Here is a 24020-nt window from a genome sequence, read left to right on the forward strand (position 1 = left end):
GTCATACTACTACTACTACTATCACTACTACTACTACTACTACTAATAATAATAATAATAATAATAATAAAAATAATAAAGATACCACTACTGGGCTACTACTACTACTTCTATTTGAACTATGACAATAATAAAATGATTATTATTGGTATTATCAACTCACCATTGTACTTTTAGTGCCTCACTTGTGGAACTTAATTCGTATGCAGAATGAACTGAGAGTAAAGGTGCATATTGGTAAGACAAAAAAAACTTTTAAAAGTTAAAACCAATTGGTTTAGAAAGCTACGAGTTTGTGTGAAGTGACCAGCGTATCGACCGGCTTTTATTATGAAAATCTCGGAACGGAAGTCTCAGTTTTGTGCTTTGTTTACAGCTCCAGACAAGCAGAGGAACTCCGCTGTGACCAGCGCCAGGCTCTGGATCTCTCGGACTTGGTCGGTCAAGATGGTGCGGGGTGCGGTGGTGCTGCTCGGTCTCGTGCTGGTAGTGCTGTGTCAAGCAGAGTTCGCGCCACCTACCGTGAATATCAGCTTGGATGAAGATCCAGAAGTGCGATGGGCACCTCTGCTGAAAGTCTTCGACGTAGACTACCTGAAGAAAGCCGGCGCAGAGGTCATTGAGTAAGTTTTCCAGAAGCTCTGTTTGGCTACCATGTAGTTAATTATACTGTTGAAGTAATGATAGTGAGTTTATCTTTCTTTAAAGTGCTCTATTACCCGGAAATGCTGTTTACCAGATGTGCAGAGGTTAGCAATTAGTTATGAGTAGTGCACAGCTAATGTATTGAAGTAGTATATGAGTATATGATTCATAAAATAAGGTTGTCAGGATAGAAATATGAAAATTCTTGGGTAACTAACAGACCGAAGATGACATGGTTTTACTGTCTAATACATTTTCATCTGTGGTAAACAAGAAGAGGTTGAACTATGTTCATGTAGCTAAAATATATAATTCTAATAGAGAGCCAACAAGCTAACATAATATTAACTTAATATACTACACGTTATGCCAGCCTTTAACGAGCAGTTAAATAAACTTCTGGACTAATGGACTTCTGGACTTTGTTACTGTGTTAATCTTCCAATGTTTGCTGACAGTGATTGTTCACAGACATGTTTTTATTTATTGTTTTTGTTTGTTTGTTTTTGTCAGCACTACAGTTCCAAAATGGGTTCATCATGCAATTGCACCAATTGTGGCGGCCTTGGAAAAGTACATTCCTCAGCCTTATGCAGGGGAGATCCATGGCATGGCTTCAAACCTGGGAGGAAACATTTCAGATATCATCATGCTTAACTTTGCCTATGAAATATCTGCGTACGTATGATTTTAAATCTACTTACAACTTCGTAGTTGAAACACAAGTACTATGCAGAGGCCCACAGTTTCTATATTGCAGAATTAATGTGAAAGTCCACTCATGCATGCAATCAAACTCTATGCATTCCTAGATTTTGCACTAGCATCATAGCTCAGGACAAAAACGGGAGCGTGTACCACGGCAGGAACCTTGATTATCCGCATTCTGTTCTGAGGAATCTGACTGTGAACATAGTTTTCCTCAAGAATGGAGAGGTACAGTATGTTTTCCAAACATTACAAAATTGAATAGCAGGCAGTTGCACCTCCTCAAACTATACATAGAAAACAGCTAAGAATAATTTATGCAGAAACAAACATCAGTCTGTAAACTTTGGCAAGTGCACAATGGAAGTTCCATGATACAATATGATTTTCCTTTTATTTTTTTTTAATTTGTTGAAACTACCATTCAGGTGGCCTACCGTGGAACCTCTTTTGCTGGCTATGTAGGACTGTGGACAGGACAGAGTCCTAACAAGTTTACTGTCTCTGGTGACCAGAGAGGTAAGACTGTGCTTCCACTCAGCTGTCATGTTTGTTCAGATAGGCTGCAATAGTCTGATTTTATTGGTTCTCTTTTGTTTGCGATCATCAGGAAGTGAACACCTGTGGAACTGGTGGAAGAATGTGGTGTCCGCTTTCCTCTTAAAGAGATCCCCAGTCAGCTGGCTGGTCAGGGAGGTGGGCATATTATGGAAATGAGTATAATGAGGGACTTTACTGTGTGAGGAAATGAAACTAACTGTGTGTAATCTATGCAGACTCTGGAGGAAGCACAGGACTTTCAAGAGGCAGTGATGCGTCTGTCTAAAATCCCCATCATCACTGGGGTGTATTACATTGTGGGCGGGGTGCGAGCAGGGGAAGGGGTCGTCATCACCAGAGACCGAGCAGGCCCTGCTGATATCTGGCCACTGGATCCTGTGAATGGGGGGTAGGCAAAATAAAGGATCTGAGTTTGAGGCTGATTATGCAACTGAATCCAAACATAAAATTGTGTTCCTCTTTTAGATGGTACAGAGTGGAGACGAACTATGACCACTGGCTTCCTCCTCCAGCCATGGATCAGCGAAGGTGAGTCATCTCGTAGGATGAATGCAACCACAGTATTGTTGTTACTGTTATTACACTCTTGTTATGCGTTTCATTTCTTAGAGAAGCAGCCAACAAAGCACTAAATGCTACTGGCCAAGATCACATAAACATGGATACACTTTATCAGGCAAGTATGAACCAAAGTACACACGATATTGGAAAATCTGTAATGCACATTGTGAAAATCAGAGACAATGTATGGATTTGTAACAGGGTGTTGTCCTCCAGGTTTTGTCGCTGTATCCGGTGTGTAATGGGTAAGAAAGATGTTATCTGTTGATTCTACTCAAATGTTTTTATTTAAGGACTCATGTGACTGTTCTTGTTGCTGAAATGGGGAAGTTGTGTGCGTACCAGCTTCAGTTCCCTTTGCTTACTCCTCAGCAATAATGTCAGTAGGCCTTTGTTTGACACCTTACTTAAGCACATAGCAAGTAGCATAAAGAACAGCAATAGCTGGGTTTTTAAAATTTTGAGTGCGTGCCAGACAGCTCTTTTTAAGAAACACTGGCTTGTTTTAATAAGGTTCCTGTGTTGCATCATATTTGATCAAATACTACTGTCTTGATACTCTCCCAGAATTACTGTTTACACAACAACAATGAGTGCGGCAGCTCCTGAGCTGTACAACACACTTGTCAGGCCACAGGTAATTATATTACGTCTTAAATGTATATATTTGTTTGTTTGTACTCCCTCAGTCACTTTGTCATAGAATAATAAGCAATGAAGTGATGACTCTCTCACTCACACTTTCTATTCTCTCTCAAGGGCTGCCCTGATACTGACTGAACTGACTGCAGTCAACAACGCGCTGATTTTAGCTGCATTATCCTTGTGCATCTGAACTTCACAACATGGTTACATGCAGATTCATAATCATGTGGAGATGATATAATTGAGATTAGAGAGGAATTCCATAAATGCATTTTTAGGGGTGACTGCTTTTCTGCCTCTAATCAAAGAAAAACAAAATCGCTGTGAAAATTTTTGTCCCCTTCTGTACGTGCAAATTACATGTCAAGCTTTTCAAAACTGAAATTATTGTGATCTTCTGGAGTGAAGTGAGGAGCATTTCTGGAGTATGAAAAACACACTGGAATTCAGCACAAGTTTAAAATATCCTCAGGGCAGAGTGGGGTTAATTTATCCCTGTGATTTATACATCCGTTAGTTTTTAAATACAAGTAACTGAATCTCACCTCCAGGAATGTGACAAAAGCAGGTTGGGCACAAAATAGGAAAGGTGACGATGGCAAGGAGGGAAGGAGCTCTGTTTGTGCCACGCATTTTCTTGTTAAATGCAATTGATGAGCAATTGATACAAAGTTTTTTTCTTTCTTATTTTTTCTTTTCTTATTTTGAATGTGGTGTGCTAATGCAATGTATTTTAATACTCCTAATATTTTTTACATCAATTAGAAGTTGAGAAAGGAATAATGTCTTCATGCAGTTTTACAGCAATTAACATGTTCAAATTAAATATTTTTTCATTGCTAACTAAAACTTGCCTTTTGTCTCAAAATACAACTGAGAGGGGGCTTATTTTAAGTTTACACTTGAGATCACACCTCTGGGAGTAACATGATGCTACCTAGCCAAGCAAACATCTTTAATTTATCCATTCATTTGACTTTAAAAACAATGCTAAAACAGACTTTTGCCCGTCACTTTTAAAATATCGTGCCTACTGATGAGGGTTGGGCCTCTGACTGAGACACAAGATTGACACCAAAATAAAAATAATATATAAATAATTCAGCTGGACACAAGGAAGCAATTAGCAGCAACACTGAAAATGGCTCTATGAACTAACACTGCAAATGTTTCAGAACCAGGCAGCTCTGTAGCATGTTTAATTCATTGCTTACAGAGATTACAGACAAACCAAACTCACCAAAAATTGCGTTTAAAATAGCTAAACTCCAAACCAACACAAGCACATGATTTGCTCCCACTGTGAACAGAGGTTCCTCTTTCCAGGCTGTTTTGAACTTGATGACCATTTTGTTCTCTTCCATGGAGCGATAGCTCTCATCAAACCACTGAAAAGAGGTGGGGAGGGCCCCAGTGTATGGGTCCCTGCAGGTTTGTGTTTCTTCTTCTTGTGCTTAAAGTTATAATAATATGTAACTTTTCCATATTAAAATATCTAAAAAACTAGACTTTTGCTCTATATTTTTGTAATTTGTGTAAAGACAACAACAGTTATAATTAAAAGTGTGTTTCTTTGCACAGAGTTAAAGAGGGTCAAAAAGTAACAGGATATAAATTAAGGATTTAGAATAAGTGACAGAATACACTTTTAGTTCACATTTATTTACATAACAGATTTACTACATATGTAGAAAGGCACCAAGGTACAAGGTAAGTTTGATGCCTTACAATATATACATATGCAGTATATATACAATGGTAAAAAAAAACTTCTAAAGATAGGGGAGAGAAGAGAAAGGGAGGGGGTAGGGGAGGGGGGAGAGAGAAGAGAGAGGGAACAGGCTTTAAGGGATGAAGAGGATCAGAACAAGGGAGAGGAGGAGGCCGCCCCCATGAAAGCCACGACCTGGAGGATGTCTTTCCAGAGTCGGTGGGAAGGATTTTTCTGTAATTTTCAAACGAGATGAATCCGTGATCTTAATCATGGTAATAGTCAGTTTCATTTGGTCAACGGTCAATGACGTCATATCCCCTTTGCACATTGTCAGTGTTGTGTTTGTGTGTGTCAGAAGTCAACAAAATGTATTTGGTAATTTTTCATATTTTTAACCAGATGAAGGATATTAGTCATCGGACATCTGGATCTTGAGTTATCAGAGGAATAAGCCAACCAAATGTTAATGTAGGTGAACGTTTGGTTACCAGGGTAACCCCGGTTCTCTTTCAAATCTTGCTCAGTATCTCACTATGGGATGCGCCGTCTGGCGTGACCAATCACGGGAGCTCCACTACCACCAAGTATGTCAGGGGACAGACCAATCATCTGAGCTGCATGATACAGCCCACCCCCCTTTATAACCACCTGCAGCCCCCACACAGCATTCTCAAGCGTATTTATTCCACATGCAAGCAGGGCAGTGCAATGAGATACCTCATGACAATGTGCCCAAGACACAGAGAGCTGCTTACTCCTCATAAACCCCTCAGTTCTGTCCGAATAGGCCCACAAGGCCCAAACGGGAAAAAGTGTATTGAGCCACCTATCACTCTCCTGGGCAAATAGTAGGGGGTGAAAAAAATCCTGCATCCTCAGCAATCCCTGAGGAACGATGAAAATCACCGAAGCCATCAGCCCTGTCAGACACAGACAGGCCCTCAGCGAGACCAGATTCCCCCTCCGAAACAGTGAGGTGGTGATGAAATTTCTGCATCCGATCTTGTGACAGAAAAGCTCAAAACAAAACTGAATTTATCTTGAGACCCAAATATTCTATATTCTGAGTGGGTAACAGCATGCTCTTGGCATGATTGACAGTGAAACCCAAGCCGGTAAGGCAGGGTAATAACGCATGAGTGTCCCTCTCCACTTCCTCCTTACCATGTCTAAAATTTACTGCATTCAGTAATTCAATTAATTTAACATTTAGTAATTTAATTTAGTGAGGGCTCCAGACTAAACTTTTCCACTGGTAGCACTGGTGCTCCTAATCGAGTATATTTCTTCTGTATATAAATGGTCTGTACCTCTAAATGTATTAAGTATTCTGAGCATGTTGAGTACTGGGTGTTTTGCACATTTTAGGCCACAAGAGTGCAGAGCACACAAACCTGATGTGCTAGTAACAATTGGAAGTAAAATTATATTCTTTATTACCTGCCAAAATTATTAAGCTGTAGGCTACATAAAGCTGATAACTTATGAAATCAAGAACTCATTTTACTTTTCTTTATTATAATAACTGTGTTGAGGTCACATTTGCATTGCAACAGAACCAATTTATATGTATGCTGCAGTGATGAATCCAGAACATAAAGGTTGGGACTGGTAGTGCAGTCGTACTGGCCATCAGGTAGTGGGCCATGAAAAAAATCCATACAGCGTTTACCACCCCTGTTTGTCTCTTTATCAACCCTGTCATTCAGGGTTGCAGAGCATGCAGTGTGCGTGTGCCAGGACTAAGCTTAAAACTTTTTTTACATGTGTAGCAGACATAGTGTACAGTACAGGCCATCAATGGTCACCACGTGCTTATGTTATATTGTAACACTTTTGTATTTGCAATACAACAACAAAAACCTTACCGCATCCTTCCCTGGGCAGCTGCCATCAGTGTCGGCCAATCAGTGCCCCCCTCACCTGTAACAATGATAGTGGCATCAAGCACCTGCTCTGTGTGCTCCTCCAATTTTGGCTTTTTGAAAAACCTCACCATGGACATTTGTTTCGCCTTTGCTAGGTTAACTGTTGGTCACCACCAGGCTACTTGTTTTAAGCTAATAACATTAGCTAGAAAACAACTAATGTGGCACACTCTTGCCAAAACAACCAACTGCAGTGCACGTGATTTAAAGTACAAAGAATTTTTATTGGTAAATAACGGCTACATGTCCATAAGTGATGAGCTTGGCTAATGTAGTATTATATGCCTTCAAAATAAAATGATGGAACTGGAGAAGCATTGTGGAAAATATTTGCCTGTAAGGATATTCAGAGGAACACCGCTTGATGTTAGTCAGTTAGATGCAGAATTTATGCCCAACGTAAATCTTCAGCATCTTTCTTACTCTGGGCTACAGTGCAGATGAAATCATCAGTCAATGCTATATGGAGCTGCTGTCATGAGTGGGATCAGCCATGTTGCAAAAGAAGGTAGGCAAGGATATGCCACATATCCACTGCTATGGCCACCAGCTGCACATGGCAGTGGTCCATGCAATGCAAGGAGAGCCATGTGCAAAATTTGTTTTAGATATATCGGGATCACTGCACTGCTTTTTTCACTGTCACTATGCATCACAAAGCTATGATGTCCCCTCCCCTCCAGCAGCAGCTGCGTGAGGCATCAGGTGTGTTGATGATGCTTCCTCCTAAAAGTGCTTGGTGCTTCTGACCTTTCAGGCTCAGATGAAGATGAGAGATGATGGGTCATTAACCAGTTTAAGATGACCCTGCTCCAACAGATATAAGAAAGAGGAGAATGAGCTTACAGCTTGCAGGTAGTGTTGTTCTGACCACTGTAGGCCACACTCAAGACTTTGTGACTCCTAGCCAGTCTCTGAAGAAAGTTTTTGGACAGTCATTGTAGAGATGGAGACCAGGTTCTCCAGGAGCAATCTTGATCTCATACTAGCAGTGAATTGCCGTCTTCCTCAGTCTTGCTCTTTTCTGGATGTTGCCATGTTGAGTATGTATGCAGTCGCAGACTTTATATGACATTTTTGTAGCCAGCAATTATTCAAGGCATTCATAATGAAATGCAGTATGTTTTTTAATTTCCTTAGGCTGTACAGTTAGATATGCCACATAGTATAATGGATTGTTACAATACGATCACATCAATACGAATACATCTGGGTATAATTGTTGCTGAAACTCTGTAAATAAATATACAATTTATTTGGTTTTTTACATTTTTTTGGTTTACCACCAAATTTAGCTTATTACATTATTCCCTTGTAAGATGTGACTTGTAAGACTTTACCTTTTCTTTCTTTATCTTTCCAGAGACGTGGATGTTGGCATTCTTCTTTGGTGTCTCCAACTGAAGATCAAACAGATTCCCATTAGCAAACCAGATCAGTGCTGGGAAAGAGTATGACTGGAGCTTACAGAACTTTTAGCAGGGCAAATTTTGACCCAGAGTCGAAAATGGATGTCGTGTTTGTAGATGCTGAGGGAGTTGGAGAAGGTGCTGTAGATGAAGCGGGTCCCACAAGGGCGTTCTGCACTCTGCTCATGAGACAACTCCAGAGCAGTTCAAAGGTTGAACCTGTGTGTGTTCGAAGGTCCAGAAGAATGAAGGCCTTTGGAACAAAAAAATATATCTTTGTAGTGACTGCTTACCTTATAATTACTTTTACCTAACAATGACTCAGTATTTTCAGGTCTAATTGGCTGATTACACATGTGTCAGTTTCAACCTCTTTCTGTTGGATATGTCTGAATGGATTACTTTTTCACAGTTTTTGGCAGTTAGTTTTTTAGCCCCTTTTCTTCGTTTTAACTCTTGATACTTCAGTTGTTTCATAAATGAATAGTTAATGTAACAACCACCAACCATATTTAATCCCAAGTGTGTATGCACTTATTATATATGTTGAAACACTCATGAGCTGCTATGAACAAACCGTGATGTGAACTTGCTGCTTCTGTGTGTTGTGGATGTCATTGTCACGATCTGCCCTGAACCTGCTGTGTTTTTCCTGTTTCCCCTCGAGCTCCCATTGCGTTCCCTAGTTTGGATTACATGATTTTGGATTTTTTTTATGATTTTCATATCCCTGCCTGATATTTTTGTCAAATTAATCTTCAAACACTACCTGCCAGTCTTTCTGTCTGCATTTGGGTCCAAGCGTCTTAAATTATAACAGTTACACTGGTTGTGATACGTGGTAGACACTGTAAACTCACTCAGGACTGTTGTGGAGAGCGGCATGCAATGTAAGATGAGGCCATCTTGGACAATACCAGCCACCCTCTCCACAACATTCTGGCAGGACAGAGAAGCAGCTGCCGCCAACGTCTCATCTCGCTGCGCTGCAGAACAGAGAGGTTCAGGAGATGCTTGGTCCCCACTGCCATCAGGCTGTACAACACCTCAGCCAAAGGCAGTGGTTCATGACTTGTACTATTGTGCACCAGAACTATTATTGTTTATTACTATTACTATTGAGCTGCTGAACATTTAAATTTTTTTTTTCATTCTGATTGAAGTTTTCGGGTCAGCTGTTTACACGGGATGTGATTTAATATGTTCTGGTGTTTACGAGCACAGAGATTTTAATCAGAACAGCTGTGTGACATGAGTAAAAGTGATGTATACCTACGTGGAGAAATGAATTTTCCGACGTATTAAGTCAAGACGGTGGGCACACACAGAAAGAATGCAGCCAGAATGTAAATTGTTAAATTGTTTACTTGGTACAAATGAGGAAAAAAAATCAAAGCACCATTTCTATATTAATTTGCATATTTTTTTATTATATCATACTCATCATGGTGTCCATGTCCAGAGAAATAATAACATTACATGTACTCATTTGTCAGGTGCTTTGATCCAAGCGATTTAGAAGTTCCTAAAGGGAACAGCCTTTAACCCTGTGAAATGATCCAGCAAGATCTTTAACACCTAAGGTATATTTTAAAGGCATGGATGGGGGTTGAACCCATGATCTCTGGTTTACGAGACCAACGCCTTACCACTTGGCCACCACGCCTCCATAGCTTGAAGTGTAAGGCCATCATAATTTGCACTGTGGACGAATGAGCAGAGAAGGTGGATTTAGAGCAGTGTGTGGAAGGATTTGACGTGATGTCAGGTGAGTGCAACAGTTGACTGACTGTTGTGACTCACCGTATATTACAATACAATACAGCTCAACAGCACCATACACTATAGCCTCCAAAATGATCATACAGTTGAATCAACAACTTCAATAATTTTAATAAAAAATGAACATTATAAGGGAAGATTTATTGTCATAAATAGCGGATACCTAGTTGTATTAGACTGCATTAGTTTTAGCTAGATAAACTGCCACCTCAATGTATATTTTATTATCCATTGAATGCACAGGCTGCAAAATGCCTGACTGGAAATTATTGGTTGCTCTCAGTGCAGTTCTCACCTGGAACAGCATTGAAATACCATGCATACACCTGTATATATTCCTGGTAGCCTAAATATTTTCTTTCATTTAATAGCTTTATCATATAATCACCATGCAGCATTGTTAACCCCTCCCCTTCCTCCTGTTAAAAATGTAACACAGTAATGTTTACTCAGAGGACATTTTAACGGACTTATTTTGTACTTTCATCTGACTACATTTTTACACATGTACTTATACTTCTACTTGAGATAAATTTGATACCAGTTATCCTTAACTGTCAAGTGGTTTTGGCTTACTGAAAATCTTGCAAGTCATTGTTTCTTCTTATGTGATGAAAAGGCCTTTCCAGTCCAAATAATTCTCCTATTTCACTTCTCTGGCTGTCTTCACCAACTACAGCCTGTTACATTTCTACAGTGTTAATACATCAAAGACATGAAAGGATCCTTAAATTGTGGGACATAAACACACACACACACACACGTTTCTATTTCTGCCATTTTTGTCATTGACATAATTAATTCCTTATTACCTTACCTTAACCCTGAATGTATTTATAATTTTTGGCCTTTAACTTAGTTGTATCTTTGTGTTTTAATGTTGTTCAGTTTATCTTATTGTAAAGGACCAGATATATATGGTATGTGAATCCAAGCTGAACAAAATTGTTAGCTTGCAGATGTGGCTATGTTTCTCATAATCAAAGATAATAATTACACAATGAAGTTGAAAAAGTTATTAAGGCTTGCAAATCAAATATTTTTTAAATGCAAATAATTATTAATGCAATGAAAAATAACAAACGCTTTTGGATCTTATGGCAGATACAATTTTTGAATGTGATGGTCACTGGGTAAAAATGATAAGCCAGTGAATGACAGACAGATAACACTACTTAGGCTTATTGAAAGATGTATTGTAATGATCCTATTGGCAACTGTGCCTCTCTGCCTTTAATGCCACAAACAGCTTTTATGGCCTAATTAGGCTTGATTTGAAATTTATTGTAAAAAAGAATTGAACTTGACTCCTTTGGAACTTGGGATGTGGGAATGCATAAAAATCATATAGAATATAATAGTGCAAAAGCTGAAAAGCGTTATGGACCAGTGTAATGATGTTGAATTTCCTTTGCTCTCCATCTAAACCATGGATGTATAATGATCACTTTGTGATCTTGTCAGTCAGGTTCCGCAGTCGCTGTGCGCGCTCCCGTGAGGTTCATGCACTCCTCACAGGCAGAACCAGCAGCAACACTTGTCAGTAGATCACATGATATGACAAAGCAGCTAGCTACTTCCTGTGTAGACTGTTAGCAAGTTCACATCCAGACGGCCGCAGCGACTGCGACTGCTGTGTCATCCAAGATGCTGGCCCTCATAAACAGGCTTTTGGACTGGTTCAGGTCCCTCTTCTGGAAAGAGGAGATGGAGCTGACATTAGTGGGACTTCAGTACTCCGGGAAAACCACATTCGTCAACGTGATTGCGGTAAGTTGCCAGCAACTCAGTGTGGGCCCAGGCTACAACCTGGAAGAGGTGGTGGACGACGCTTTCTTTGGATATGTTACACATTTATAGGTTGTTCTATAAATTTAGTGACATGACAGTTTGGGGGCCTTACAAATGGCACATGTTGCTGCAATACTACATTGCTAACGATTTCGCTCGGCCGTTGTTTGGCTAGCTAAAATGACGAAGTAGTTGGTATGACTGTGCGCTTACTTATGAAAGCGGTCATGTGAACGGACTCGTCAGTGTAATCGCTGCTGGTGTGTCAACATCAGCGATATGTTAACAACACGGACCACAACTACATTTTGTAAACAGCCTGTCTTGTCTACGTCATCCAACTGGGTGTGAAGAAGCTTATGAGGCCTGGAGCCATCATGGCTACAGGCTGCCACCTGTATATATCATCAGTATAGACTTTAAAGGAAAAAAAAAAGCTTTCGTGGAATAACCCATTGTATGCAAGCCAGTATAGCTGAGTTCAGCATTGGCATCAGCCCCTGTTTAATATTTACACATTATATATTTTCTGATACTTCTTTGTTGGAGCTGTTTGTTGTGATGTCTCGCTTGCTTAGCCTGCCACAGCTTTGGCGTGGTAAGGGTTATACTATTTAGCCCAGTTTTGTTTATGTGTGTGTTTCTAGGTGATAGGCCACACTGTACTCTTCAGATGAAGTGAAGTTGCAAGCCACAGTATTGTAGACTTCCCCCTTCCTGGATTCATCACAATAATACACACTTATTCCAGTCTCTGTTGTGGTCATGTCAGGTGATCTGCAATTAGGTTTGAACAAAGCTTCCTTCTCCTTCACACAGGCTGCTCGACTAGGCCCAGGCCGTATATAAGCCATGCAACTGAGCCTGTTAAAGTTATATACCATATTTGAATTAAAAAATCATTATGTTATTTATTACTGAGACTAGGTAGTGCTTATATATGCAGTATAGATTGGCTTTACAGTTGAGTATCACATTTTAAGGATAAATGTCTGTTTTTATTTTTATGGCACTTTGAGCTTTCGTGATGTTTGGTCCCAGCCCAGGCCGGCTGTAAAGAGCTTGATTGAAAGCTGATGTATGCTGATGCATAGATGGTATCATCTCAACATGATGCATGGAGTAAAAGGGCAAGTGTTAAGATTCAGCTACAGTCCTCAAGCAGCTAATATTACCCCTGTAATCAAATCATTTCCTTAAATTTATTATGACCGCGTGCACAGAAATGATTCACAACCTCCAGGCTTTTCATGTGACTTCTGAATCAGTTGAAACTAAATATATGTCAACAGAATTTTATTTGAAACTCTTGACAATAGACTATCAGTCAGTTAGTAACTTTCAATGTGAATTACCTCACTTGGTGTGTCTTTTCACAATTTAACATTAAGTATTCACCAACATGCCACCATTTGTCCTTGCGTTTGTCTCATACAGTCGGGCCAGTTCAGTGAAGACATGATTCCCACAGTCGGTTTCAACATGCGGAAGGTCACTAAAGGAAATGTGACAATAAAGGTAGGCTAACCAGCTAAAATGTCCAGCTGGATGCTTTCACCCTTCACTCAAAATCAATTTTATACTGGACCAGTGCCCGTGTAGAGTTGTGTACTCTGCACTGGAGAGCATTAATGGTGCAATGATTGGAACAAAATGTTACCCAGGCCCTCTTCTTCTTTTTTTTTTCGCTTCGCTTATGAATGTATTGTTGATTTTGTGCTTTTGTGCTTTAGATTTGGGACATAGGTGGACAGCCCCGCTTCAGAAGCATGTGGGAGCGCTACTGTAGAGGAGTCAATGCAATTGTGTAAGTTTGTGGACGCTCTAGAGTACAGCGCATGGCCTTTATGGCTGGAAACCTGAAAAAAAAAATATATAAATGCATAATAAAATGTTATTCATCATGTTAATGTTTGGTTTGGTTCAGGTATTATCATTTATTAAGTCTCATGTAATAGTGTCATTACATAGTTCTCTTTTTTAGATGTTATGTTTCACTTTAAATATTTGAACAAAGTGTTCGTGGAAGGTGTTTTATTTTGGCGAAGGGAAACGAGTGCTACCAAATTTAAAGTAGTATTTTTGTTTTCCTTTGCAGTTACATGGTGGATGCAGCAGATCGAGAGAAGATAGAAGCTTCCAGAAATGAACTGCACAACCTTTTAGACAAACCACAACTACAGGGAATTCCTGTAAGAGGCCGCTTGTAATTTTTGAACAAAAAGCAAAAAGATTGTTCAGACACACCTTGGTTTATCACTGTGATTTCTGTTATCTTATCACAGCCAGTGATTAAAGTCATAATGAGTAATCGCTGCAGCTAATGGCTTGCAGTGACTCAGCGTTGATGGCCTTACACTCGACGGTCATTTGAACCCAAGCCAAGAATTTTAAATGAGTTTTCAATATCGAAGCTGACAGCATAATTGACTAGACAGGGTATGCATGCTGAATCGATAGGGCTCCAGCTGCTGTGACTTGACACCACACACAGGCTGTTTATTTTGTCCTAACAGTAAGGATTCTGTGAAGGGTCGTGAAGGACATGTGGCTGATAGATGTCCTTTAGATTGGCTGATCAAAGTGTGCTATAACACCGATATATTGCTGTGCTGGACCTTGATCAGCTCTTCCTCTCTTTTTCTCATTTTTCAGGTTCTAGTATTGGGCAACAAACGAGACTTGCCCAGCGCACTTGACGAGAAGCAGCTCATTGAAAAAATGTGAGGCACTCTGAATATTGTATTTCTGCTGATAATCCAGCAATAACATCAGGAAAAGGATTTAAGCTAACATGCGAAACATCATGTGGTCTTTTCTGAATTAGTAGATGATAAATCTATAAATTATGATTTTATGCATTTCCAATGAATTAAACTTATATAATATGGCCAAAATAAGGTGGATAGGGGTATCCACATACTTGTGTTATATCATACATCAATCAAGGATTTTATGCTCTGAAAAATAAGCATTTTATTTCTTGACATTTGAAGATGTGATTTTAATCTTTTCCGTTTGCAGGAACCTATCTGCCATTCAGGACCGAGAGATCTGCTGCTACTCTGTCTCCTGCAAAGAGAAAGACAACATAGGTAAACATCTGAGGGGTAGTTCATCAAGCAAGATTACCTGTCAAGACAGGAAATTCTGTTTAATTAATGAGGTTTAATTAAATCTAACTTCAGTTAGCATAAAAACTCATTTCCCTTGGCTAGCCTGGTTCGGGGCTTAGCTTCACCTCAGACTCAGAGAGTTTCACTCTGGCAGATTGATCATAATTGCTGGTTAATTGGTGCAGTCAATTTGTGGTACATGTCAAAGTCGACTTATCAGTCAGATAAGTCAGACTAGTCAGTTTTGTCACTGTCACATGGACTGCACTTGTTGCATACTTCAAATCTGAGCTGATACATTTTAAAGTATAAAGTGTCTGATTCATATTGCATTCGACATGTGCTTTTCAGGGCACTGCAATTAAGATAAAGCTAATAATACGTTGTGACTCATCAATGTAGCCTCAATGTAAGAAGCATTTTCACCATTTGCTCTCTCTTTAAATGCCGCTTAGATAAAAATGAAAGAACAGACACATACAAATCTGTGTCTTACAGCAACTCTGAAGTTATTTTATAGTATTTTCACCATATGGGTCCCGATACTTTTCTTTCTTTACAGTCCAACTGATATAGAACTTAAGTTTCTAGAAACTGCTAATCATTTTATTTTATGTCCATAAAATAAATAACCTGGAGTCCTATTTGAAGCCTCAGAGTTTAGTTTAATGTCACGTTGCAACTTGGACATTCAATTCCAGCATTTCAGTCAATCAGTCAAACAAGTCAAAATGCTTTACTGACAAGCTAATAATAAGACGGCATGAAAATGTATACAGTAAAACAGTATGAGACTAACGCACATGAGAAATAAAACTGAAAAGTAATAATGAAACCAATAGAATAGATTTTAAAAAACAGTAAAACAGATAAAGGATAATAACTAAATAGATAAGAGGGAGGAGAACACTGAAAACATGACAATAACATAAACACTGTCCATAAAACATTTATCATCCAATTACTCGCATTGGACTTGAACCTGCAATGACGCAACAACAGCAAAGCTAACAGAGTCCAGCAGGATGAAGTGAAACACCCTCTGATCAGAGTTTAAATGGTTCTACATCAAACCTCATGGGTACAAATGTTTAGTAATAGTTTCTTGCTGAAGTCATAAAAATGTCTTACAAACGTATTTCCTCCCTGCAGATATCACACTGCAGTGGCTCATCCAGCATTCAAAGTCCCGGAGAAGCTGAAAGTGAAGCCCTCCCCAGTCGCAGCTCTGGCCTCAGCCCTCTAACGGTCATGGGTCCTCGACAGTCATCCCTTCCACTGCCTCTGTGAAGTAATCCAGCTCTCTCTCTCTGCTCACTACCGTCACCACCTGCATCACCCAGTACACTACCATAGATGTGTAGCCCCTGTACAGCACTACCGCCACCCCCAACTATCTGGAGTCTTGAAAAGTTGTCTCAGTACTGTGCTAGAAGGTGGATTGTCCATACCCATCATGCCTTATCGCCTGTCATTATGGACATGCTCTATGTCTGTGTACATCATGGGAGTTTTTTTTTTTTTTGGCTTCTGTTTTCTTCGACACAGGAATCTAATGATGTTGCAGTGTACTGTTCCCCAACTAGGATGGAGCTCCTCTAATCTCACAATCAAAACATCCGTTTTGTTGCCTGTCAACATTTCGTGTTTACGTGACATCGTGTGATTGTAGTTTTTAACAGTTATTTGCCAAATGACAATGGTTGCTTTGCGCTAATGCCTTCAATTCCTGCTAAACTCTTAGCAATGTAGCCTGCATTTTTATTTGCCGGCATATGGAAGTATCTATTTTATTAAGTGACTTAAATTAAAGTTTACACATAACAAGATCAATGGAAGGCAAGACTGTGAGCGGTTGTTGTATCTGAGGCGAAAATCCTAAGATACGTCAGCAGATTTTTAAGTGCCTTTGGCTCAGTGAGTGTCCCAATCAGACAGTTATTGCCCAATGCAACTTCTAACCTATTATAAAATAAATAAAAAACACTTGGTTCAGACACAGCTAAAATCCCTTGATTACACTTAACACCACCTCTAGACAATCTCATTTTATGTTTTCTAATCACATAAACACATTATGACGTCTGAGAAAAGACAGCAATGTACTAACAATGAAAAATGAGGAATGAAGTAATGGATGACTTGGGATGTGAGGTGAATATCAAAATGTTACATTTAGTTTGGTATACTTTTGAATGCTGTTTCACTTGCAGCCTGCAAATCTTTTATGTAGCTTGAAATGTGGGCTGACTTTTGCTTGCAGTTCTCAGGTTGTTATGGGATTTTTTTTTTTTTTTTTTTTTTTTTAAATTGTCTGAACATAGTATGGGTGTGCTGAAGTATCTGTTTCATAATCCCTATTTTGTTCAGGTTGGATAGCAGAAAGCCAGTGTTAGTCACAGGGACTGAGATGACAGAGAGGAGAAGACAGTCCATTAGTTGAAGGCGTTGGATGTTTGATGTCATCCATGCCTTGCCACACCCTTGGCTGAATGCTGATGTCTTCTTGTGAAAGCCTTAGCAGTCCAAAGACAAAGCTGGCTCCTCTAAAAGCGACGTATTGATTGACTCGTCATTTCCTTTCAGCGACAAGACAATGATTTCTCCCAGTTTCAACCACTGTATATTAATTTGTCCCTTGCCTGGCCAGTGCATCTTGATCTGTTCATTTTTTTTTTTTTTTTTCTGTGTGTGTGTGTGTGTGTGTGTGTGTGTGTGTGCGCGCCATCCAATGGGAGTGTGTTATCCCTTCTGCTACAATACTATATGTAGGCCTACCTGGCTCCTGCATTTCACTGTAATGTTTGTTCCACATATCCATCACCTACTCTCTGTTATCTCACATGTTGTACTGTGTCTGTTGGTGATCGTTGTTATCCTAAATGTCGATTGTTGGGACCACAGCAGCAGTGAGGGGCTGTATAATTGGGTGACTGAGTGGGTAATTTGGGGAAAGCTTTGTTACCTGTGTAATAATATAGCCTATTTGCAATTTGTATGTGCATGTGCTGAACTTAATCACATTCAATTGCAGACTTTGTAAATAAGAAGTTAGCATTTTTATTCCAACAAATGCTCCTGTAGATGTAATGCATTCTTTCCCTGTGATTGCTAATAAATTTGTTTTTATTTTTAAGGATCTCAAGTGCTGCATCCAAATTCCTTGGTAAGTTGTCAGTTTAAGTTTTCACCACTAGGTGGAGGCAGAGGACTTTCAAAGGATAGTGGTAAAAGGGCGCTTTAACATCAGTTTTACCTTAAGTTCTCTTTGGGTGAATCATGAACCTGCTTTCCTCTTTATGTGTATACATGGTGGTTATTGTAGGGCATGTGTCTGTACAGGTGTGGAGAAGTTTTTTTTTTTTTTTTTTTTAAAGGGTTTAGAATTGCACTACGTTTCTTACACTGCTGTTCTCAATAGAAACTTCACAACACCTTCATCTACAATGGAGCCCATGACAAGAAACCTCCATGCACCCGCAATACACTTGATTCTCATAATTTCCGTCACCCAAAGCCAGTGACCACCTTTGTGGATAGATAAGGTTCTGTATTTTCCATGAAGCAGATATTGTTACTTACAGATCCCATAATAGATGATTAACACCTCTTAGTGTTTCTTGGCAGAGAAATTATTCTTAGAAATGAAATAGAAACACTCTGCTAATGTTAAAGCAAGTGCAGGGAGTGTGCTGCAAACTAGGGGGCAATAAAGCAAACTTGTGTTCACACAGCTGGACCTGCAGAGCTGTGGGAGAGGCAGTCTGTGTCATTAAAGCAGGAACACCTTAATTAATCTCATTTCTTAGACCCAGCGTTTAATGAACAGCTGCTGGCATTTATTGTATGCCAGGGAGGTAGTTAGAGCGTGTGGACAGATCTAGGTGTTACCCGATGAGTTCCATGGGTCAGCGGAGAATGTTGCATGTCTGTGTCCATATGGGAACTATATGTATGTGCGCGTGGGTCCTTGAGTGTGTGTGGTTTACAACTGCAATAACCGCAAAGGGATTAAGTGTTGGTTACAAACCTGCCTCAAGGATTTATGTCGAGAGGTCACGGAGATGACCCAAAAGCGCGACGTACTATTAATGTAGTTACACTCCATTACCAATGCACTCATTATGTAATACAACGTGTTTTGCACCTACCACCTGTCACATAGGCACTATTTGCATTTCTCAAGGGTCCCAACTCTTCGCTCTGTCCCATAAATGACCATTCATCAACCAAAATTACAACAGCTGCTATAAATTGAATTATGGAATATTTCTCCAGACATGATTCACTCTCTCATAGCTTTCACTCTATTTAACTGCTGCAGCGCTGAGCTTAATAAATCCTCCCTGAAAGGCTTGATGGACGTCTTAAATAATGAAGATGCAAGTCAACTTTCAACAGAGCCGCTCATCATGATACAATCGCAATCACATCTACGTATAATGATCAATAACGTTTGAGCTTATGCTAAATGAATACAGTAAAGCACCAGTTCAGCTTCCCGTCTGTAAAACGCCGCCCTGCCTAACGCACAAAAACTGTTTCAGATTGAAGCTGCTGTCACTTGTACAGACTGGTTCGCTTCTGCCTCTGCAGCCCTGGACAGTCTCACTCAACATTCAGTGAAGGAAGCCTGCACTTCACTTTCGCTCAATTGTCCAGCAGGACTGTAACAGGCGAATACATTGCACCTGGTTTATGCAACCTCATAAACTTGTTTCTTTCAGCCTGTGCAGAGGTCACACTGTTATCTGTGTAAATCACAGAAGACATTTTTTACAGTGTGATAATGTTTGTCTGTCCAATCAATTTTTTTTCTTACTGACATATGGTCTTATATGGTGTGTTCATTTGGGTTTATTTAACATGCATAACTAACTACTGTACTACCCCCATCCAGAAAGGTCTGCAATAATATTTAGTCCAGCATTTAGACATATAAGTCATAATCTTTACGATATACAGCATTTACAGCACACCCACGAAGCATCTCACTGAATCCCCAAGCTGCGAACATGTGGCTGTAAAGGTGAAGGTCATTTCATGTCTGATTTACAGCACCTGCATCGGTATGGGATTTAAGCAGCAGGACATTAAATAAAGGGGTAGTGACAACCTGACATGGTGGAATCTCAAATGACGCATGAGAGGAGTTGCTTTTTCCATAATTTATTTTTTTTGCTGTTTTCACTAAATATGCAACTCAAAGCAAAATAAATAAATACACTTAAATTCATATGAATGGCATGTTGGGTAAGTCTGTGAGAGACCCCATTCCTCTTTGATTGGACACACCAACACATTCACATGACTTCATATCGTCCCAGGCAGTCAGTTGCTCATTTACTGCAGTTTGCCAGTAACTCCTCTTTTTTTCATATGACAGAGATGACATCAGAGCACCACTGTCTTTAGCTTTGCTAACTGTGGGGTAATTTGTCCTGGGATCTTAAAGCCTCTGTTTTATGAGATGTAAATAAGTTGTTCCAAAGCTGTTGAACCATAGTTTTGGGATTAGATGTTTGGAGCTCCAGCAAACGACAGGCATCTGCAAACACCTCATTCAGGTCCCTGTGTGGACCATAATTTGGCACTAATCACTATGTATGGAATGTCACATGATTCATACGGATCTGCATGGCACATATCAACATCAGTTACTGCTCTACACCCTGTAAAAGACAGATGGTTACATGCATCTACACCCTGTAATAGTCCAGCTTAATGAGGCTCTGTAGACGAACACATTCCTAAACTGGTTTACCCCGACCGTTCAGTCACATTTATTGTTGCAGATGCACTAGTGAGAGTGTTTGACCTAATGTGATTTTCAGTTCAACTGTTTCCTAAATTTATTTAGAAATGGAATTTGATTAGTACATTTATTCCCATCACATGATGTTGTTTATATCTTTACATGTGTGTATTTCATCCTTTTTTAAAACAAGTAACAACAATTTGACAACAATTTGCTTAGACATAATATTTTTAGCCATGCTAGTCCACTGGTTGGTCCAGAATGAAATATCTCAACAACTATGGGATGGTTTGCCATGAATTGCCATGAATTGTTACAGATATCCGGATACATTTAGAGAATGTAACTGTATGGCTTTGGTGATCACTGACTTTCCCTCTAGCACCACCATGAGGTTTACATTACTGGATTTTGAGTTAAATATCTGTTGGTTGGATTGCCGTGACTTTGGTACATTAATTAATTTCCCCCTTTGGATGAAATGTAATCACTTGGTTGGTCCTTTAGCTTTTATCATGTCAGAATTTCAATCAGTCTGTTATTGGTTATGGCCACATGCTTGAGTTCTGATTAGCAAATGTTACACGCTAACACACTAAACTAAAATGTGAACCATTTTGAACATGTTAGCACACTGATGTTAGCATTTAGCTAACAGTGGTGAACCCAAATATAGCTAGCATGGACTTGGCATTGACTTTTGTTGGTTAATAAAAAGATAATGTTTCTTAGAAATGATCATTTTGTGTTAAGTAAATAGTCTTTTCCATTGGTTTTGTCAATGTAGCGACAATTTAGCAAAGTAAAATATCCTGATATTGGTTTAGTTTTAGTGGTTGTAAGTCACAACAGAAAACCACTGGTTGAGTGGTAAAAGAGAAAGTTATTTTTTATTTGATGTAAACCATGACTTTCTCCTCTTTTTCTGTGATTGTGGGAGTGCAGAAAAGCTGCTGAGACCTCCAAATGCAATAATTCCATTCCCACTCAGTGAGAGTAATCTTTCAGGTCCATTCTGTTATCCGGCGTCCTCTCAGATAGCCAGCTCCCCTGTGAACGCTTTCATACTCTCACCTCCCTGCCTCTGCTCCGACACTCTCCCCTCCTCAGATTCCATTAAAAATCATAACTTCAGCTCCTGGGGCTCTGATCAAATAGGGCGGCTAATGCATTTTTCCTGCGTTTTGATTTTTTTTCCCAATGTACCTCATATTTACATATAGATTGAGTATTTATCAGTCTGCATTTTAAGGCAGATTCACTGTAGTCCACTTTATTAAACCATGTTGGATTTATGTATATTTAATGAAAAGTTGATGTAGGGAGTGTAATTCTTTGAACAAGGGAGTATACTTGGTATGTGGTGTCGAATAGTAATGCAGGGGCTGTGAACAACCGAACTAGTAAGTTTTGAAATTTCTTTGCTATGGTTTGGCCAGTTTTGTTTTTGTGTGTAAGACTTCTGCCCTTAGTAGCTCCACAAACGCTGTTCCACCAACATCATGTGATGAAGAATATGAAATATACATTTGCAGTTTCTTTATCCTGCTGTTAAAGCAGATGGAAGTGAGACAGGTAATTAGCCATACCTACATAAGTCATACAAGCTGCAGCACGTTATGATCCATTTTACCTCATGTTATCTGCCCTCTCTCTTGCACAGGGATCCCAACCACTCAGCTAGAATCTGGAGGAACACACATTAACAATTATTCCATTTAAAAGTAATTACATCACATTTCTAATTACTCAACAGAAAAAGTGAATTAAAACATTATTTGTTATTTTACTCAGTAAAAGTTCATTTAAAGATGCCTTTAAAGTTCAAGTTTGTCATTTTTATAGTTTAAACAAAGACCAAAGCCTGCACACCCGCACATCCCATCTCATCTCCTGTCTACTGAACACAAAAACCAAACTGATATCAATGAGAAGACAGTTACCAAACTGACCCCATGAACATGTCAAAGTAAGGGGGTGTCACTAACATTAGTAATGTTATTAGTCTTATTTAAAAATTTATACAATTTTTCAAAATACTTGTTACTGAAAAAAATATTAATCACATTACTTTATATCGGTCTGTTGAAGATGAAGCAAGAACCATGAGGCAGTTAGCTTAGCTTAGCATAAAGACCGGCAATATGGGGAAAACTAGGAAAGCTAGTCTGGCTCTGAGGGTAGCTGTTTCCCCTCTATTTCCAGTCTTTATGCTGAGATAAGCTAACTGGCTGCAATAGCCTCATATTCAAAGCCAGACATAAGAGTGATACCAGTGTTGATGGTATATTTGTTGGTCCGTGCACACAATTTTTTGTCTTTTTATGTTGTGTGAACTAACTTGATTATTAGTGCAACCCTGTCAACTGAGTGTAATTAGACTGGATTATTCATTAACATACACACTGGGCCCTGGGAGGCCTTTAAACTACACAAGACAATTGTGAAGAAAGAAAAAACAACATGTCACTAAAATGTGTCTTTTCTGATAAATGTTGTCCAAAGCCCTACAAAGGATGTCTTCACTGTGCGCTCACAGCCTTGCTTGCTGGAGGCTTGAGGAATCTGCTGCTCTTTGTTTGCGTGCAGCATCAGGTATGAGTATGTTAAGAGGACTTCACAGGGGCCGTGTGAGTCCTTTATCCTTCAGTCCCCGTGGCTTCGGGTTGTCAATGACTGAAAACCCTGTGGATTGTGAATAGAGAGGCTGACAGGACAAATGGTTCACTGCAGGATGGAATGCTGGAAAAAAAAAGGATTAACAATAGGGACAAAATAATGTAGGGTAAAAAGTGTAGCAACCTAAAGGTACAGGCCATTTTCATTGTGTAAGGTTGAGTTTGGTATTTTATACCTAAACCTATAGGTGCAGGTTTCCTTTTGCGCTTTCAGACATAACACAGAGAGAACGTTTTTATTTTCATGTTTGTCTTCCTCTGAGTGATGAGCCTGACTCCCAGAAAGAGTTAAGCATCATCCTCACTCCTGATGAGACTTTGGATTCAGTTCAATGAGAGGGACAGATGTTCCCCCGGGCCAGATGAACTGAAAACCCTGTGACAGCTGGATTCAGACCAGGTAACCTGCCTTTGATATCAACAGAACCTTTCCTCTGCAGGTAGCTGGCCTTGGCAGACAATACAAGGCCAATCAGATGGAAGAACAGCCTTTACCTTGGTCTGATCCCCTGCCAGGGCACCTTCTGCAACTTTCCCAGAGTCAGAGCAGACGCAGAACAATCATATAGTTATCCTTGATGCACGCCACATTACATGCGCAGCAATGACGGAGTTAGCATGCCTCCAGATGAAAAGTCATTTGTGAAGAGGCCTCCAGTATGTGAAGTCATTTTGAGAGGACGGCTGTGATCTGCTGCTCTTCTTCTGGCTTGATCCCCTTGAC

General features: G+C 39.6%; 2 protein-coding genes and 1 non-coding gene across 3 annotated transcripts; 2 read left to right on the forward strand and 1 right to left on the reverse strand.

The window, feature by feature from the left end:
* The first annotated feature begins 373 nt into the window (after positions 1–373).
* Positions 374–4628, forward strand: LOC130161068 (N-acylethanolamine-hydrolyzing acid amidase-like). Its single transcript, XM_056364021.1, has 11 exons — positions 374–623; positions 1159–1323; positions 1458–1581; positions 1782–1872; positions 1964–2049; positions 2130–2302; positions 2380–2442; positions 2524–2590; positions 2692–2720; positions 3043–3112; positions 3235–4628. Exons 1-11 carry the CDS (start codon positions 448–450, stop codon positions 3253–3255), a joined length of 1065 nt encoding a protein of 354 aa, XP_056219996.1. The 5' UTR covers positions 374–447; the 3' UTR covers positions 3256–4628.
* A 5137-nt stretch (positions 4629–9765) lies between these two features.
* Positions 9766–9837, reverse strand: trnat-cgu (transfer RNA threonine (anticodon CGU)). The gene has a single exon. It is a non-coding gene; the product is annotated as a tRNA-Thr (tRNA).
* Positions 9838–11505: 1668 nt separating this feature from the next.
* Positions 11506–17999, forward strand: arl8bb (ADP-ribosylation factor-like 8Bb). Its single transcript, XM_056405352.1, has 7 exons — positions 11506–11723; positions 13182–13262; positions 13478–13551; positions 13843–13936; positions 14400–14467; positions 14769–14839; positions 16013–17999. Exons 1-7 carry the CDS (start codon positions 11601–11603, stop codon positions 16060–16062), a joined length of 561 nt encoding a protein of 186 aa, XP_056261327.1. The 5' UTR covers positions 11506–11600; the 3' UTR covers positions 16063–17999.
* Positions 18000–24020: the final 6021 nt, after the last annotated feature.

The sequence above is a fragment of the Seriola aureovittata genome, chromosome 2 (assembly GCF_021018895.1).
Source record: "Seriola aureovittata isolate HTS-2021-v1 ecotype China chromosome 2, ASM2101889v1, whole genome shotgun sequence".
NCBI classification, from domain to species: domain Eukaryota; kingdom Metazoa; phylum Chordata; class Actinopteri; order Carangiformes; family Carangidae; genus Seriola; species Seriola aureovittata.

Bases quoted from the DNA above. Each gene is read 5' to 3' on its own strand.
- LOC130161068 (XM_056364021.1), top strand. From the start codon at position 448: ATGGTGCGGGGTGCGGTGGTGCTGCTCGGTCTCGTGCTGGTAGTGCTG. The intron at 1,324-1,457 runs GTACGTATGATT...ATGCATTCCTAG, and splicing joins TTTGCCTATGAAATATCTGC to ATTTTGCACTAGCATCATAG. The intron at 2,721-3,042 runs GTAAGAAAGATG...ATACTCTCCCAG, and splicing joins CTGTATCCGGTGTGTAATGG to AATTACTGTTTACACAACAA.
- arl8bb (XM_056405352.1), top strand. From the start codon at position 11,601: ATGCTGGCCCTCATAAACAGGCTTTTGGACTGGTTCAGGTCCCTCTTC. The intron at 13,552-13,842 runs GTAAGTTTGTGG...TTTCCTTTGCAG, and splicing joins AGAGGAGTCAATGCAATTGT to TTACATGGTGGATGCAGCAG. The intron at 14,840-16,012 runs GTAAACATCTGA...TCCTCCCTGCAG, and splicing joins CAAAGAGAAAGACAACATAG to ATATCACACTGCAGTGGCTC.